General features: G+C 37.4%; 3 protein-coding genes across 3 annotated transcripts; all 3 read right to left on the reverse strand.

Moving 5' to 3' along the window:
- Nucleotides 1–1628: 1628 nt before the first annotated feature.
- LOC113768266 (chromophore lyase CRL, chloroplastic) lies at nt 1629–4701 on the reverse strand. Its single transcript, XM_027312547.1, has 9 exons — nt 4258–4701; nt 4112–4161; nt 3809–3869; nt 3663–3698; nt 3342–3392; nt 2651–2743; nt 2164–2268; nt 1948–2040; nt 1629–1834 (listed from the first exon to the last, which is right to left on the reverse strand). Exons 1-9 carry the CDS (start codon nt 4462–4464, stop codon nt 1697–1699), a joined length of 834 nt encoding a protein of 277 aa, XP_027168348.1. The 5' UTR covers nt 4465–4701; the 3' UTR covers nt 1629–1696.
- Nucleotides 4702–5364: 663 nt separating this feature from the next.
- On the reverse strand, nt 5365–6889 carry LOC113767772. Its single transcript, XM_027311959.1, has 4 exons — nt 6503–6889; nt 6339–6397; nt 5822–5939; nt 5365–5640 (listed from the first exon to the last, which is right to left on the reverse strand). The coding sequence occupies exons 1-4, from the start codon at nt 6730–6732 to the stop codon at nt 5562–5564; spliced, it is 486 nt and encodes a 161-aa protein (XP_027167760.1). The 5' UTR covers nt 6733–6889; the 3' UTR covers nt 5365–5561.
- A 2229-nt stretch (nt 6890–9118) lies between these two features.
- Nucleotides 9119–13341, reverse strand: LOC113768345 (probable beta-1,4-xylosyltransferase IRX10L). The gene is made up of 4 exons (XM_027312665.1): nt 12716–13341; nt 10860–11248; nt 10317–10558; nt 9119–9879 (listed from the first exon to the last, which is right to left on the reverse strand). The coding sequence occupies exons 1-4, from the start codon at nt 12825–12827 to the stop codon at nt 9366–9368; spliced, it is 1257 nt and encodes a 418-aa protein (XP_027168466.1). The 5' UTR covers nt 12828–13341; the 3' UTR covers nt 9119–9365.
- Between the last annotated feature and the right edge of the window lie 2417 nt (nt 13342–15758).

A 15758-nucleotide genomic window follows, 5' to 3' on the forward strand; every position in this document is an offset into this window, starting at 1 on the left:
GTATTATTTTAGCAGCACTAATTTGAAATATGTTTTCGTGTGGTTACTAGTTTCAACCGTCCTGATTGTACATAGATAATTTGGTTACGATAGCACATACAATGCGAACTCTTAGTGCATACAATATATTAAAACTTGTATGTTGACGTTTAATTGGTGAATAAAAAATATAAAGTGTTTTTGCATTGAATGAATGTGCATATTCAATAAATTTGACTTGCGTACAAATATATAACAAGCTACGGGGAATAAGGTTTTCATCACTGATCTAGATATTAATAACAATTTACGTACCTCAGTGTTAATATTTTATGGTATGCATTGCTTCATTTTTCCTACCATCCTGCCTTGCGTGCCATTAGATGGAAACCAGACCTCCACATTTTTGCACCGGACGTTGCTCTTCTTCCAATTTTTGCCTGGCCAAATCCAACTCATATGCTTGTCCATGGCATGCCTATAGCGAACCCGTATTCTGATTTCGAAATAGGCCACTCCACCATTGATATTCTCTGCAGCCGCAGCTGTGAGAACCTGCGCGCACGCCTTTGGTCCTATGATCACATTCGTTTGTTCCCTTGATCCTTGCTCAAATGCGGGATACGTAGTCTCACAAAGATACTGCCCATTGTCTAGATATACCAGTACGTCAAAACCATCATAGATAGTAGAAGTCAGGTAATTGGTATTTGTGACCAGTAATCCAATGGTCCAATTTGTTGATATCTGAGAATTGGATATTTTGAAAGGAGAAACTAACGTGGAGCTGGTCTTGAATTCAGGATTCCCTTCGAACACTAAAACGATTACGAGAACCAACCAAACGAAAAATAACGCCAGCATACATAGTATACATACAGAAATGATCCTCTCTAGACATAGACAGCGTACGTCGTCGTCTAAACGATGGACACGAACCTCCGGGTGATTTAATCTGTTGCAGGGCTGCTGCTGGTTTATTCTGTTGTTGTGCTCTGCAAATGAACTACTCATGATGATGATGATGATGATCTCTCCTACGTTATACCCACTACTTGGGAACCTAAAAGTTCTGACTTAGAGGTTAACCATTATGTGTTGCGTTGATATGAGAGAGATTTTAAAAGCAACAGGAGATCAGATTCATGGAGTTTGAAAAAGATTTCATGGAATTTGAAGATAACTGAATTTTCTATTTTCAAACACTAATACCGAGATTAATGTGAATTAGCTCAACTGAAATTCCAAGAGCGTCCATTCTAACGAAAGATGTAAGATTAGACACCATTCGAGCAAGCCAGACAATAGGCCCATGTACAGAAACAGTTAGATGAGGCAGGACCCTGATCCATATTTTCTATTGACTAACTCCCTCGGGCCCCTGAAAGGTGGTTGCCCAGCAACCGGTTCTCTTGCCTTGCGTGAAAATGCAGCATAAACCAGGAATTCTGGCTTATCCAGCAAGTACTGAAACCTGATCGATGCATTCCTAGCTTGTTTTCCTAATCGAAATGCTTTCTTTCACAAAATTGAGACTTTGAGACTCAATGCCTATACTTCGAGGTGCGATTGAGTACTTCATCAAATCGAGATTCCTCATCGTACAATCATGATGACCACAATATACATGACCCAAGGGAAAATTTTCCAAAGAGAAACTCTTAATATATTGGATGTGAAGTTGTATTTACATTTTCCGCTTCTGTAGAGCAAGTGATCATTCTTGAAGTACAAATGAACCTTGTATCCTCTTTTCTAAAGGTTGAGGAGGAAAATTCAAGGGAGAGAACATGTCATCAAAACTTGAAGCAGGAGCTGGCTTGAACTCGTGAGGACCTCCTTTTGCACCCCACACCTGTAAATCAGTTAAAAGAATTGGGCAAAGGAAATTTGTTAAGAGAAGCTTCCAACATCATTTTCAAGGAATCACATTTGGGGACAATATTTCAAGAAGCAAAGAAAACTAACTTGATTTCCTTCTTCATCATAGCCTCTATCCCAAATGTGTACCTCGTTGTTCTTTAACACAGAGAGTTCTGATGTACAGTATGCCGCACCATTCTGCTAAGATTCAATGAGTTTTAAAAATTATAAAGAAATATAGGAGGAGGAGACGAACACATGATACACATAACATGCAGATTGTAGAAAATTATGTTTGAGAAAAATTATGGGGATTCATACCCATGTATTAGGGAATCCATCTGGTTGAGTTGAACCTTCATATAAGCAGCGTTTTCCACGGTCGCAACGTTTGAGGTGAATAGTTGTCAAATGCTCAGCAATGTCCTTCATACAAAATCAAAGTTAAAAGCCACAATTAAATAAAGAAGGCCTCAAATCAGAGAGCAAGAGAGAGATCGAGCTGGAGAAGATATAAATCCTTGACCAGTCAGATTGAAATGGCAGCGTCATACAATAACGAAGTGACGTCTTTTTCAGGAAAAGAGATCCTCAAATATCCATTTGAATGAAAAAATTTAGATAAAAGTGAAGTTAAGCCCAATGACATTCTGTTTATGGGTTTGTTAACCTGTTTTTTATGCTGTTTATAGAATATAGACATTTTCTTCATTTATTTCGAGATTTCACTCTAAGGCCTTTGTAGCCAATCAGAAGCTGAGATAATCTATAATTCATAAACCTGGCAAAAATCTGCTTAAAAGCATACCCCAATAACTTCTTCAGGTTCTGGCCGCTGGTCCTTCGGGCGATCACAAAAATTCTTATACTCTTCGGCATCTCTGATGGCATGCGTACTTACCTGCAATTAGTACGAAAGAGACGTGGCAAAATCTTTAGCATTGATAGATCTAAGTTCTTTATAAACTCAAAGAAATAGGAAAACTATTAGCTAGTAAAGTAGCACCGAAAATCCCAAGCTTGGTATCCTAGCTGCTATTTAGCTTCCTCTTTCAAACCCCCCTCCCTGCACCCATTCAGTTTTTCTCTTTCCAAGGGGGCAAAAAGACAGAAACTAACAAGAAATCATGAAAAAATGTGGACAGCCAGCTAAACTGCTAAAGCTTCTGAATATTGATACATTGGATGTCTCTTCCCTACACGACGGTTGAAACCTTTTGTCATCTTACCTGTAAGTCATTTTTGATAAAATAATCTGCATAGCTACATCCCCATTCGTCTCCAACCACAAAAAAACTATGGCATTTGTGTTTAACCCAACAAACGTAATCAATTGAAGACAAGAGTTAGACACTTAAACAAATAGCCATGCACACAAAAACTGTTCACTTAGCTTACATGGTACAAGTTCAACAAGTGAACCATTATACTCTTTAAGGCTTAATGTGGCAACAACAAAGGTACCAAGAATAAATATTAAAAACAAACTTTAAGAGTACCTCAACATCGCATTTCATCTCCTTTGGGCAAGGCTTTACCATGTAGAATCTCTGGAAATGGCCACATATAATTCAGTCAACAGTTAATGTCAATAAGAAAATTAAACCGCTATAGCTAAAACCAAGAAGAAAGGAGCAAGAAAACTGGGGAAGCATTTCTTTGGCGGCAAAAAAAATTCCCAGAAGCATTCAAATTGATAAACTGCTCGGATATCAAAGACATAAAGCCACCAGAATTTCTTGAAATGAGCAACTGGGCTGTCTACTATAAGCAAAATGCAGAAATAAGTTTTACAAACAATAAATACACGCTTTATCAACCTGGCGATATGGTTTATGAGGAGTTCTCCAGAATGCCTGCCACAACAAATAGAATCTCATTATATAATTGGAATTGACACGTTCAATATCGTGAAAAATCAAGAGCATCAACTGAAACAGCTCCAGTCACAATTCCAAATACTAACCTGTTCAAAATACAAAACTTTCGAACCATCAACCATTTCGGCAGCTGGGCATGATAGCCATCTAAAATACTCATTCTAGTTAGAAATAAGAAATTTGATAATTCACATTCAGAATTGCCAGTAAAGTTCAGTTCTTTCTTTCATTCTTTTCTTTTACTCAAATATATAAGGTGTATTAATTGGAAAAAAGGAAAAAAAATGCAATTACAGATTTTTCCAAATATCATTTTACCAAATAATTTCAACGACTAACAATTGCAAAACCCAAAATGTCGAAAAATGAATAAACGAAAGGATTTGTACCTCAAATTAAAGTAATTATCAGGATCTCTAGACGCTTGCTCCCTCGAAAACTAAAAAAGATTAAAACTTTAATAGAAATATAAATTCGAATTTTCCAAAATTGAAAGAGAAAATTGAGAATTTAGAGATTAAGAATTTGAGATTACCTTTTCACCGGCGAGGGATTGAGCTACGATGCGAGCGTGGTCCCAGCGAGTAGTGGACTTGGTGAGGCGTTTGAGCAACAGGGCACCTCCGATTAACACAAGGGACTTAAGCACCACTCCCCGCGCCTTGCCCCAACCGTTTGAGCTTGAGTTCGGGTTGAAGTCAGGCTCCGACGACTTCGACTCCGACCCCGAACCCGTGCTCATCACTGATATATACTATTAGTAATTACTTGCTCTGTTACTCAGTAAGTTACAGTGAAAACTCAACCAATCGATTCATCCATATCTCCAATTTGTTAAATCTATAGTCAGTTCGAAGTTCAATTTTTTCGGGGAAATCTCAGGGGGACAGAAATTATGCTCCGGCAAAAGTGTCGGACGCCGGCGAGGAGGCAGTGGCTAGTTGGTCACTGGCAGTAATACTAGCAGTATTAGATTAGATTACCTACCCCCACTAGTTATCAGTATTCAGTAACATATTCAATTGAGACGATTTGACAAAACTAACCCTTTCCTTTTTGGTTTTTTGGGGTTTTGGGGAATCAGCTAGTGCAGGCAAAAAGGTTCCAAAATTTTTTTTTTTTGTTGAAACGTCTAATTTAAGTATTTACGTATGGCCGTATTCTAGTAAGATATCGCTTGAATTTGATAATTTAATTCAATATTTAAATTTTATAAAAATTTAACATGTTCAGACTCTGCTTGAGTTTAATAATTTAATTTAATATTTAAATTTAATAAAAATTTTAACATGTTCAGACTCCGATCTAATTTAGCACTTTTAATATGTTCAGACACGTTTGATAACCAACTGAATTTCCTAAGCAAAAATTGTTCCAAAAGTGATACGGTATTCACTCATCATTGATATATGCTCAAATGTAACAGATTTAGAATGTGTTTGATAAAGCAAAAATCTGAAACTCTCAAATCTAAGTAATTCGCAAAGTTACTGATTGATTGGCGTTGATGTAATCTTTGATTTCCAATGTGATTCCTATTCATTGCCATGAATTGAACGGGCAGTGAACGATCACGCACACGATTACAATTAAATCATCATTGCCATTAAAAGCAAGAGAAAATAACATATTGGCAGTAAAGTAGAGGCAAAATTTTCGTTGCTGGATTAAGCACAAAAAGGTTGAAGAGTACAACCAAGCAGTCCTCTCATTCTTGGATTCTTTTTATCTCAATGGATTTAACCAATAAACTACCAAATTGAATGATGAAATGAAAAGTAATAACTGGTCCAGTCTCAAGAAGTTTGAGCACAACTTTTTTGTTGCTGTGTTTTGAGCCTAAAAGGTGTTATTTAAGTAGAGATATAAACCACCCAATGCTGCAATTCCAACCGCAATTCCAATGGGCAATGCTCTCCTGCAACAGCCACAAAAACATGTGTAAGGCTGTAAGCATATACATCTTGCTCCCGCCCTCCCCACCAAAACCAAAAAAAAGCCAAGAAGGAAATCAAGAAATTAGCATGAAATCAGTTAATGCTAAGATTTTACAATTCCACCAAGCTTCAAGGAGGAAAATCCATAGCCCAATGGCTTACCCTATTGCTTCGTCTCTTTGAATCTGTGCTTTTCTGGCTTTCCTAACATCCGACTCATTAGCATTTTTGGCCACCTTGGGCTCATATGGCTTGAATCTTCGTTTTGGAGCACCACAAACTGCAAGATTCAGTCTCAGTAGTCAATGGTCGTGTTGCCAATAGAGGACTGAACGAAACATTTCTACAACATTCCAAAAAGCCCACAAACTTTCAAACTCCAATTTGAAATCATAAGTATGTAAAAGATGCAAGTAAAAAGTTGCACAAGTAATTTGTGCACATTCTAAGTTCTACTGACAGTCTGCTGACGAAAATTGTTCCAACTACCACCCTCATTAGCATCTAACACAGAAAGAAAAATCCTTGATAAGGATCACGTTAATTTCTAAGGGAACAAAGAAATTAACATGAATAAAATGAGTACCGAACGATTTTTCAGAGCTTTAGGAAAAGGACAATTTTATCTGATAATGCAGGATAAAAGGGATGTGGTAGCTTGAGACGAAGAAAAATGTACCAGGGCAGAAGAAATTGTCCGGTAATTTCTCAAAGGGCGTTCTGTCATTGTAGACATACCTGCATATATCGTACAAATCGCATTTACAATCTAGTAACAGAACAACTCAGTAAAGCAGAGAAAGAACAAAATTGTCAGCAAATAATTAAGCCAAATAAAATTACCCGCAATCGCGGCAAATATAGGCTTGCTTGGAGGCAACCCGCATGGAGAATTTTGGAGCAGTTGCAGGAGCGCCGGACTCTTGATGAGGAGGAAGCAAGAGGTGAAGAGAAGGGGCGAGGAAGGACGATTTGAGAGCAAAAGCATCGGAAGGTGGCCGGAGGCCAGCATTGCCCGTCGGGGCTAGAGAAGAAGGCGAGGGTATGGTCTTGGCGGGTAGCTGCAGGGCCATTTCCACTGCTCTTTAGCTTCTTCCCAATTCTGGTGAGAGTCGTCGAGTCTTTGCCCAGCAGTTGTGGAAGCAAAGAGGAAGAGATGAGGCGATAATGTCAAATTTTGTGTAATGTAGCAATTGGTTGTCAATATTAGAGTAGACTGCGTAATGGGTGAAGTGTGGCTGTCATGCTCCCCACAAAAGTTCTCCTTTTCACCTTTGCATCTTTCTTATCTTCTCCAACGTTCCAACACCCAAGGGAATATGTATCCAAGAATTTTTTTTAATAATATGTATACAATAATATTTTTTAATTTATTTTTTTATATTTTTATCTCACATATATCATACAGTATCACAAAAAATTGATAGTATAATAATTATTTTAAATAATATCTCAAATAATATTCTATTATTCAAGATAAATCTCATCCTGAAATTATATATTTTAAACTTGTAATTGACAGTCAGCCAACCCTTGCTAGAAATATATATATATATATATATATATATATATATATAGTATAAAATTGGAGATTCAAGACTCCTGAAAATTTGTGGTGTTCAAATCGGTTTCTTAAACCATTTATTTGTAACGCATTTTGGACTTTTAAATGCTAATCCCTTGTTCTCCCTATTCATTCGTTCACCATTTTCATGGCATTACATGATTACAATAATGCATTTTGCTGACTTGAGTTGCTTATAATCGAAGATAAACGAAAAAATTATCCCAAACTTGACAGTCTCGATTTGGTTTTCACTGTACAAGAATTTCAACGAGTATCCCAATTTTAGTTTTACTAGTTGATTATACAGTGTATAATATATTTTACTAGTGGATCGGTAATTTGTTCGTCTAGAAGAGACATCGTTCGTACGCATTCGGATCAGCAATTTCCTTTTGATAACAAGTCGATTAAGTCCACCGCCTCAGATTCTTGAATCTCCATTTGTGGATAAAAAAGCTCAGTAATTTTTAGTGCCCAAAAATAAAAGGCTCTGCTTTGAATCTGGTGTATTTTTTTTTTCTTTTGAGGTCTATAGTAACAAATCCCAAAAACAACTCAAAAAAATACGCAATTTCAAGCATAACTTACAAAAACTAAATAAATAATAACAAATTCTACCACATTTTCTTCTTCTATCCACCGCCTACTATCGCCACAACCCACTCTCTCTCCCCCTCTCTCTCCTTCCTCTACCAATCCGATCACCATTCGAGTTTGACTCACTCAGACCTAGGGGTGTAATCGAGCCGAGTCGAGCTCGAGTATTGCTATACTCGAGCTCGACTCGACTCATATACACCAAAGCTCGAGCGAGCCCAAAAAATCGATACTCGAGACTCGACTCGAAAAATTTCCTTTAGGCTCGAGGCTCGAAATTTTTTTTCATTTTAGGTCTTTTTACAATTATGTTATTACTTTTTTGCCATTATAGGATTTTATTATAAAGAAGGATATATTGTAAATTTCATATAACTTATACCCATAATGGTCATTTTATAATTATAATACATATATATTATTTAAATTATAAATATATTATTTAAATAACTTCGGCTCGTCGAGCTACTCGACTCGACTCGAGTTGGGCTATTTCAACTCGAAACTCGACTCGATTTTCATTCGAGTTACTCGAAACTCGGCTCGAACTCGGTCAACCCGAGTTCGAGCCGAGTCGTTGACCGAGCTACTCGCGAGTAGCTCGGCTCGCGTACATCCCTACTCAGACCACAGGAGCGAACGTGGGGGCAGGCAACCCAAACAGCACCTCCAAACATCAAACCCAATGTAGAGAGTGTTTATGATTGTCTGGTTACGTTCCAGCAAGTCCAATGTTGAAAGACATGCTCAATTTGTCCCCTTGATTCTCACAATCTTTTATTGAGCTGTATTTATTACTCCTAGTACTTATGATATAGTGATTTCTTTTTTTTTTTTTGGGGTTGTGGATATATGAAACTTAATTTTGGGCACAATTCAAGCATATGATCAAATGAAGTCGAGGAAACATTTGGCGACTTTTCTTATTTATTTGTTACGAGCCATTTGCAAAAAGTTGATTAGTCGTCTAAATTCAGCACGTAATTTGAGTATACTGCAAAATTTACTTAACAATTTTCTGTGCGAAAGTAGAAATTAATCAAGGAAGACATTTCATATACTTCAGGATGCATTGGACATTGAGGCTAACGGAGAGTATACATTTAGCTTAACATGCTCGCAAGATTTTATGCAAAGGGTCGTTGGAAATCAAGTCCCTAGCTGCCATCTCAATTTCTAATGTTTTCCAAAATGGTTTATTGAAGTGACATAGACGAATCAAAAACTACTGGGGGCCCTTCCTTTTTAGGAGAAAATGGTGCGCTATAGTGAATCACTGAATTGATGATCAGTTAAAAAAAAAATCAAGAATAAACACATCTGTACTTGATTCCCTATTAATTTGGGAGTTGTTTGTGGTCTGCAACATCCAAATTTGTCAAATTCCGACATGTGCTGCTCAAAAACAAATGCAACCTCTCGTGCATTTGCAAGATCAAAATCTACAATGCAGTATGACAACAGCAGGTGAGTACAGCTACAAGGGTGCTAACAAGGTTGGAGGAAATGCCACACTAATTTCCAGTATCAGTGTCAAACCATCTACCAAGGTTTCAGGTCACCCACAGGGCCTGCTGTCCAGTTTAAGATTTTCTCGCCGGGTTTCAAGAAAGTGCTCCTGTCATGTGGCAACTTCCGAGCAAGTCCGTTTAAGATCTGGTGGAAAGCATCACGCGATTGAGGCGGTTGGGGAAATAACATGGCCTGCTTCATTGAAGGGTTTGCAAGCAATCTCTGCTTCCTCAGTATCACTTCTGTTGGGATTGAAGTGAGAATTGTATCCAACTTTGGGACGTCCTTCTCTGCTACAAAGACCCCAATTTCTTCCCATGGTATTGCATCAGCAAATGGCAACACAATATCATCTGCTATGATTACTGGGATACAACCAAATATTACAGCCTCAACCAATCTAGGACTCCATGGGGCCCATCCCAACGGGCACAAACAAAAAATAGCTCGCTGCATGTCCTCATAGTAGGTTGTTGGATGCTCGGTCGAAATGTCAAAGAGAGGGTTGTCCTTGAAGTTCTCCCACACAGATGCTCGAGCACCTCTGCCAAAAAGAAAAGGTAGATTTAGCCATATCAGTCAATATTGTCAGTGTCTCACAAGAAGCTTAAAGAAAATTTGAAAAGCTGTAAGTGAAGATTTTCACATTCTAGGCATGTCTTGGCCCAAATTGACGATTTTTATTCACTCTTTGCATATGCCTAATTTAGCTCCCCTGCTAAACTTTACAGATGAACGATTATTAAGTTATTCAGTAGTCATCATCTCCTTTTTTATGGGGGCCCCTTTTTTTTTGGGTGAAGGGGAGGATGCGGGCAAAGTTTTCAAGAGTTTGACTCCAGTCAAACTATACAATTATTCAGTTAAAACCACACTGATTCTGGCTTTGCTGGAAGCTTAATACTATGACAACCTGATGTAGCACTTGACTTTGAAACAATCATAGAAGCAAACACTAACATGCACAATAGCAAGAGGTACCTTGCATAGTAGCCACCTTCTGGATCATTTCCCACATCATAGAACAACCCTCGGAAGTAAACAAATATTGATCGAGGAGTGTTAGGAGGGATCAAGTGGGCTTGCATCTTCTGTGGAGGAGCATATGGAGGAATGGTGATTGAACCATCCTTTAAGCAAACATGATTTCGTTGCCCAAAAGTTTGGACCAACGTAGCACGCTGAAGCAACGGGAGAATCCCTCTTTCAATGGCTTTTTCTTCCTGCCATGGTCATAAATAATGATCAACATCAGATGAAAACAGAGACCATATAATGTCTTCTCCCCCCCTTCGCCCCAGTCATTTCTCAGATAATTGAAAAAATATCATAATTATATCAAATCCCCCTAGAAATTACACAATCCAGATAACTTTCAGTAGAATCTGCTGTCAGTATTATTTGGAGATTCATAAATCTTTTAGCAGAGATTCCATCCACTGTTTCTTTTTTTCCTATCACCATCCCTAGAGTGGAACAAAAGTTGGGAACGTGGGGGAGGCAACAAAAGGAGAGACATCTTACTTGATAGTGGAAACAAGCACCAAAATCATGGGGCACAATAAAGAAGTGATCAGCACCTTCAGTTCTATTCCAGTAAGGCCAGTTAGAAGAAATAAGCTGTATTGCACTCCTCATCATACGTGGTGATTTAAAGGGTAAGGGGAGGCCATTAGGAGTCAGGTCACAGGTTGTGTAGACAGGGGTATAAAACCAATCAGCTTCCTCAGGATTGAGGGTTCGAACAGGGCTTGATAAAAGAAAACGATGCATATATATTTCAGCAGCAAACATATGAGTGAGGCATCGGGGATCCTTCTGCAGGATCTTCTTGTTGTATTTGCTGGGAAGCTCATAGACAAAAACTTTTAACCTTCCAACTGGGTCATCTTCCAAGACATCACCAGCACTACCTAAATTTTCAAAATAAAAGTATGATAAAGTAAACGCAGCAGACATATTGCAACAAAGATAGAAACATGACCACGAATGTAGTATGTAGTTTCAGCTCCTGACCCTCCAGTAGATACTTAAAACATGTACAAAACGACAACAATCAACTGACAAAACCCTGGGATCGTTTGGATACTAAGATTTGGAAAAAATTTTATCCAAATTTTATTTTGCTTGCATAATAAACACAATTTTTTATCACATTTTGATAATCCCAATCACCTTTTTATCTCACACACATCACATCACAAAAACTACTATACTATTAGGCTAAATAATTTTTACAAATAATCTCCTACCAACACACCCACTGTGTTTTGAAGCACATCATCCAAGATTTCCTACGACATTTCTCTACAGGTGAAACATGAGATTTTTGAAAAGAGCTAGTTTTTTACCACCTACTAGATTTCAGCATATATACTTTACATCACAAGTTCAGTCTCAATAACACCAACACTATGTGCCAGGGAGGATGAATGTTTTAAGAAACAAGCCTCTCCCTTCTGCCAAAGGGTAGCGCTTAATAAAAGTGGTCGTTAACTATCTGCAGGTCAACTAAAATAAGAGGAATCTTAGCGTGTTAATCTATAACAAAACCACCAAACACCCATAATAGCTTTTTGATCAATTTTTACCATTCAATATAAACCAATACCAGGAGCATCCAATATGAAGCATAAGCTAGGTCAAAATCAACAATCACATGACAACATCGTTCAGAACCAGAAAGACCATCCATATTACAGATATTAGTTTACTAGATTTACTGATTTCAGTGTTTACCCTTAATCCTTAGCAGCATAACCAAAAAGTACCTCTAAAACATCGCCAACTCAAACCAAAATCATGGATTATTGGCTTCAATAATTACATAGAGCCGTATTTTTGAGTTAAACCCCAACAACGTTGTCCAACAGAGGTCAGCAGCCATCAAGGAAACATGCTTGAGTAGAATGAAATCACATACATACCAACCCATTACACTACCATCCTGCCCACTATTAAATCTATCCAACGTTAGCCAACTTCTAAGTGACAATTTTGCAGGTGAAACAAATCCCAGTACTGCAATAACCCCAATACCAAACAATCACAAGTAAATAAATCCAATGAATGCTTAACCACAGTGGCATAACTACAATTCACAAGAAAAGCTACAAAATATGGTAAATCACAGCTGGGAATCATACTAGAATTCCTAGATGCAACTGTGCAAGATAACACCCATATCAATCTAAAATTCAATAATTCCACCAAAATCCAGTACACAAAGACAACTCAACCCAAATTAACAGCCATATTCCAACTGAAAATGAACACATCATATTCCTCCCAGTAAGAACAGGAAGAGAAATCTGCTTCAGTACTTTTTTCATTTTATGCCTTTTACAATTTTCAACAAACCAAGGCGGGACTCTAGTTACCTGAAATTCTTTCAGTGTGTTCATGTTGAGCCTTGCTAAACTTCCAAGCTTCAGTTCTGATCACAAAAGAAAGAAAAACAATCCCAATTAAACCCCATCTCCAGTTCCTCATTTTTCTTTCTTCACAACTCAAATCTGCGACTCCAAAAACAATCAGTACAAAAAACTGAGGAACCTAGGATGGCCCAGAAAGATCAATCCTTTATTAACCGCATAAGTGCCCCAAGACCAAAGACAAAGGCCTCGGCATCAATTTACTTAATAACAAGTAGGAGGAAGAAATAGTTGGAATGTCATTAGGCAAAGTAGTTGTTGAAAGGCTTTTCTTGCAAATTGGGATTTGACACACCACAGAGAAAATGAAATCTTGCAATTTCTTTTTCTATTTTTTTAAACAAAAATCAGAGAAATGAAATTGATAGAGAAAAGGGTTTGTGAGAAATTTGCTTCAAGAAACAGGGAAAGACCTGGAGGAGGAACTAGGAAGGGAGGGATGGTACTGGTTGGTCTAGAGTTGGTTGTCAAGCAGCTGTTAAAATACACACTCCTGGAAACAAACGAGTAATAGAGTAGTAGTATTTCTATATATTCTTTTATATTTATTGTTGGGGATATGGATCTACTGATGATTAGTGTAATATACAGCTAATAAACATATGATTCGGGGAAGATTTGATGAAAGGAGCTTTTCATTTTCTTTGGGTTCGATAAGAAGTCCACTTCAATGAAAACCCCCTTCTACGAAGTTTGCTGCTCCAAACTCATAGTCAAGGGCCTCAAGGCTGCTCTGCTGTTTATTTCTAGTTTAATATTCCATCTCCTTCATTCTTATTACTACTTGGTTGCTTATTTCTCTTTTTCATGTGGTGCTGGTGCTGAAGGTTGCTATGTGTTTGCTCACTAATGAAGATGGCATTATTTTTGTGGCAATTATGTTTAAGCAAATACTCGATACATAATGAATGCATTGAATTTTATTTGTTTTTTTTTTTTGGGTCGGCATTGATTTTTGTTGCTTTTGTAGTATTTTGGTGAAAACATTTTGACGAAATTGGTATGGTTAGTGTAAACAGGTTGAGGAATGGAGTATTCTATCACATGTCGGTGGTTCGGCCTAAAGCCAATTTTGGTTTTAACGCCCGAAATTTATTGACCTGCCAAAAGAATTGTAAAAGAGATTTAAAAGGAGAGGGAAATTGTCTGAAAATGCTGGGTGAATACAAGGTAGTTTCTGATTGAGGTGTTTTATAGGGGGGAAAAAAATCTTCAGCCATGGGGTAGCATGTTTTTCACATATACAAGGATCATCTTTAATTTAATTCTGGACCATGGAAGACTGTGTGTGTGTGTGTTTTTTTTACATATTTTTAAATTTCTTTTTTAGCTAGAGAAACGTGAGATTTAAGAGATGAGAAAGGGTAAAGGGAAATCTGAACCCGTATTTAAGATTTAAGATTTCAATCTTAATTATTAGACCATTATCACCTCGCACCATAAATCATAATGTTTTCGTTACTTTTAACTTATAATGTCTCTATGATGACTGTATAAAACTTCTCATACTAGCAGAGATTTAGAATTTTTTCTTCTTTTTTTTTTTAAACAAGAGAGCTTTATAATTCATAATCAGTGTGAGTTAATATTTGGGGCAATCAACAGGAAATTTAATATGAACTTGTCATTTATTGATTGCTTCCATCTGGACCATCAAAAGGAAAAAAAAAATAACAAGAATGTTTTAGCCTAATTGTCAAATTTATAGAGATATTTTACTCCTTCCGTCCCATTTTGATAGTTCTGTTTTCCTTTTTCATCTGTTCCAAATTGTAGTCCAGTTTCCAATTGAAGAATGTAGTTGTATTTTAATTTTTCTAAAATACCCTTATTCAATGTAAGTTGTTGTTACTATAAACTTACTCCATTTAATGAGAGTTGATTTTTTTTTACCATCAATTCAAGTTCCCATAAAGTTATATTCTAATTAATGTGAGGGTATTTTAGGAAAATAGCTACCTAAATTGATTGTTCCAACAAAGTTAATTATTTTTTCTTAAACTGTGTGAAAAAACAATCATGACTATCAAAGTGGGACGGAGGGAGTATTTGATTATGAAATTACTAGCTTATGCCGTATAATATTAGAGATATCTTCTACAAAAAGCAAAAAGTATCTATATGTTTTTGGCAGCATATGTTGGATTTTGTTTTTGGGTTATAGTCTGAGATGAAAGGCTTTGGGTTTCTTAGAGTTAGCTTCTAAGATGAGAAACAGCCCAACAGATCTTTCTTTCAGCCCAAACAAAGCTGCATGATCGGAGTGATGAAAAACAGTGTACAGATTTAATATTGGTGGCCTAACTTAAACCTGTGGGTTTATTTAAAGAATGTATATAAACTGGGAAGAGGGCGCCAAAGTATGGTCGTCCTCCATGTCTTTCTCACGTGCGGGTTGTGAGAGTAGCCCATGAGATGGCATATGCGTCCCTTGTTCTTTTCTTGTTTCTTGGAACAAAAAAAAACCATCAACCGCTTTTTGTCCTTGGAACCTTACGGCAATTATTGTGTCTTTACTGATGACCTTATAGAAAGCCACGATGCTTTTTATGGAGCTGTTAAAAGTTGGGTAATGATTATTAGCTTCCTATTAAAAGTAGATAACGAGATGCCAGAACTTAAATGAATTACTGCAGCCTTATCGAAAGGCATGATGCTTTTTATGGAGCTGTTAAAAGCAGGGTAATGATGATTAGCTTCCTATTATGAGTAGCTAACGAGTTGCCTGAACTTAATTGAGTTATCGGTGCTTCCTTCGGGTACACAGCCAGCTATATGTTCGTTGGCTATTCTGCCTTCGGCCGCCTTGATGATTCCTCGATTTTGTGGCGCACGAGCGCTCTTTGCGTCTTTTCATGAAGCTCCTTTGCCCACCTTTTCGTCATGCATAGGGATGGAACGTACCATTTTCATTCGTATCCTCATGCAAGCTTCTACCCTTATACATTCCTCTCCAGCGGCTCATTTTTCACCTGTTTCTCGGCCTTCC

The sequence above is a fragment of the Coffea eugenioides genome, chromosome 4 (genome assembly GCF_003713205.1).
Source record: "Coffea eugenioides isolate CCC68of chromosome 4, Ceug_1.0, whole genome shotgun sequence".
NCBI lineage: Eukaryota > Viridiplantae > Streptophyta > Magnoliopsida > Gentianales > Rubiaceae > Coffea > Coffea eugenioides.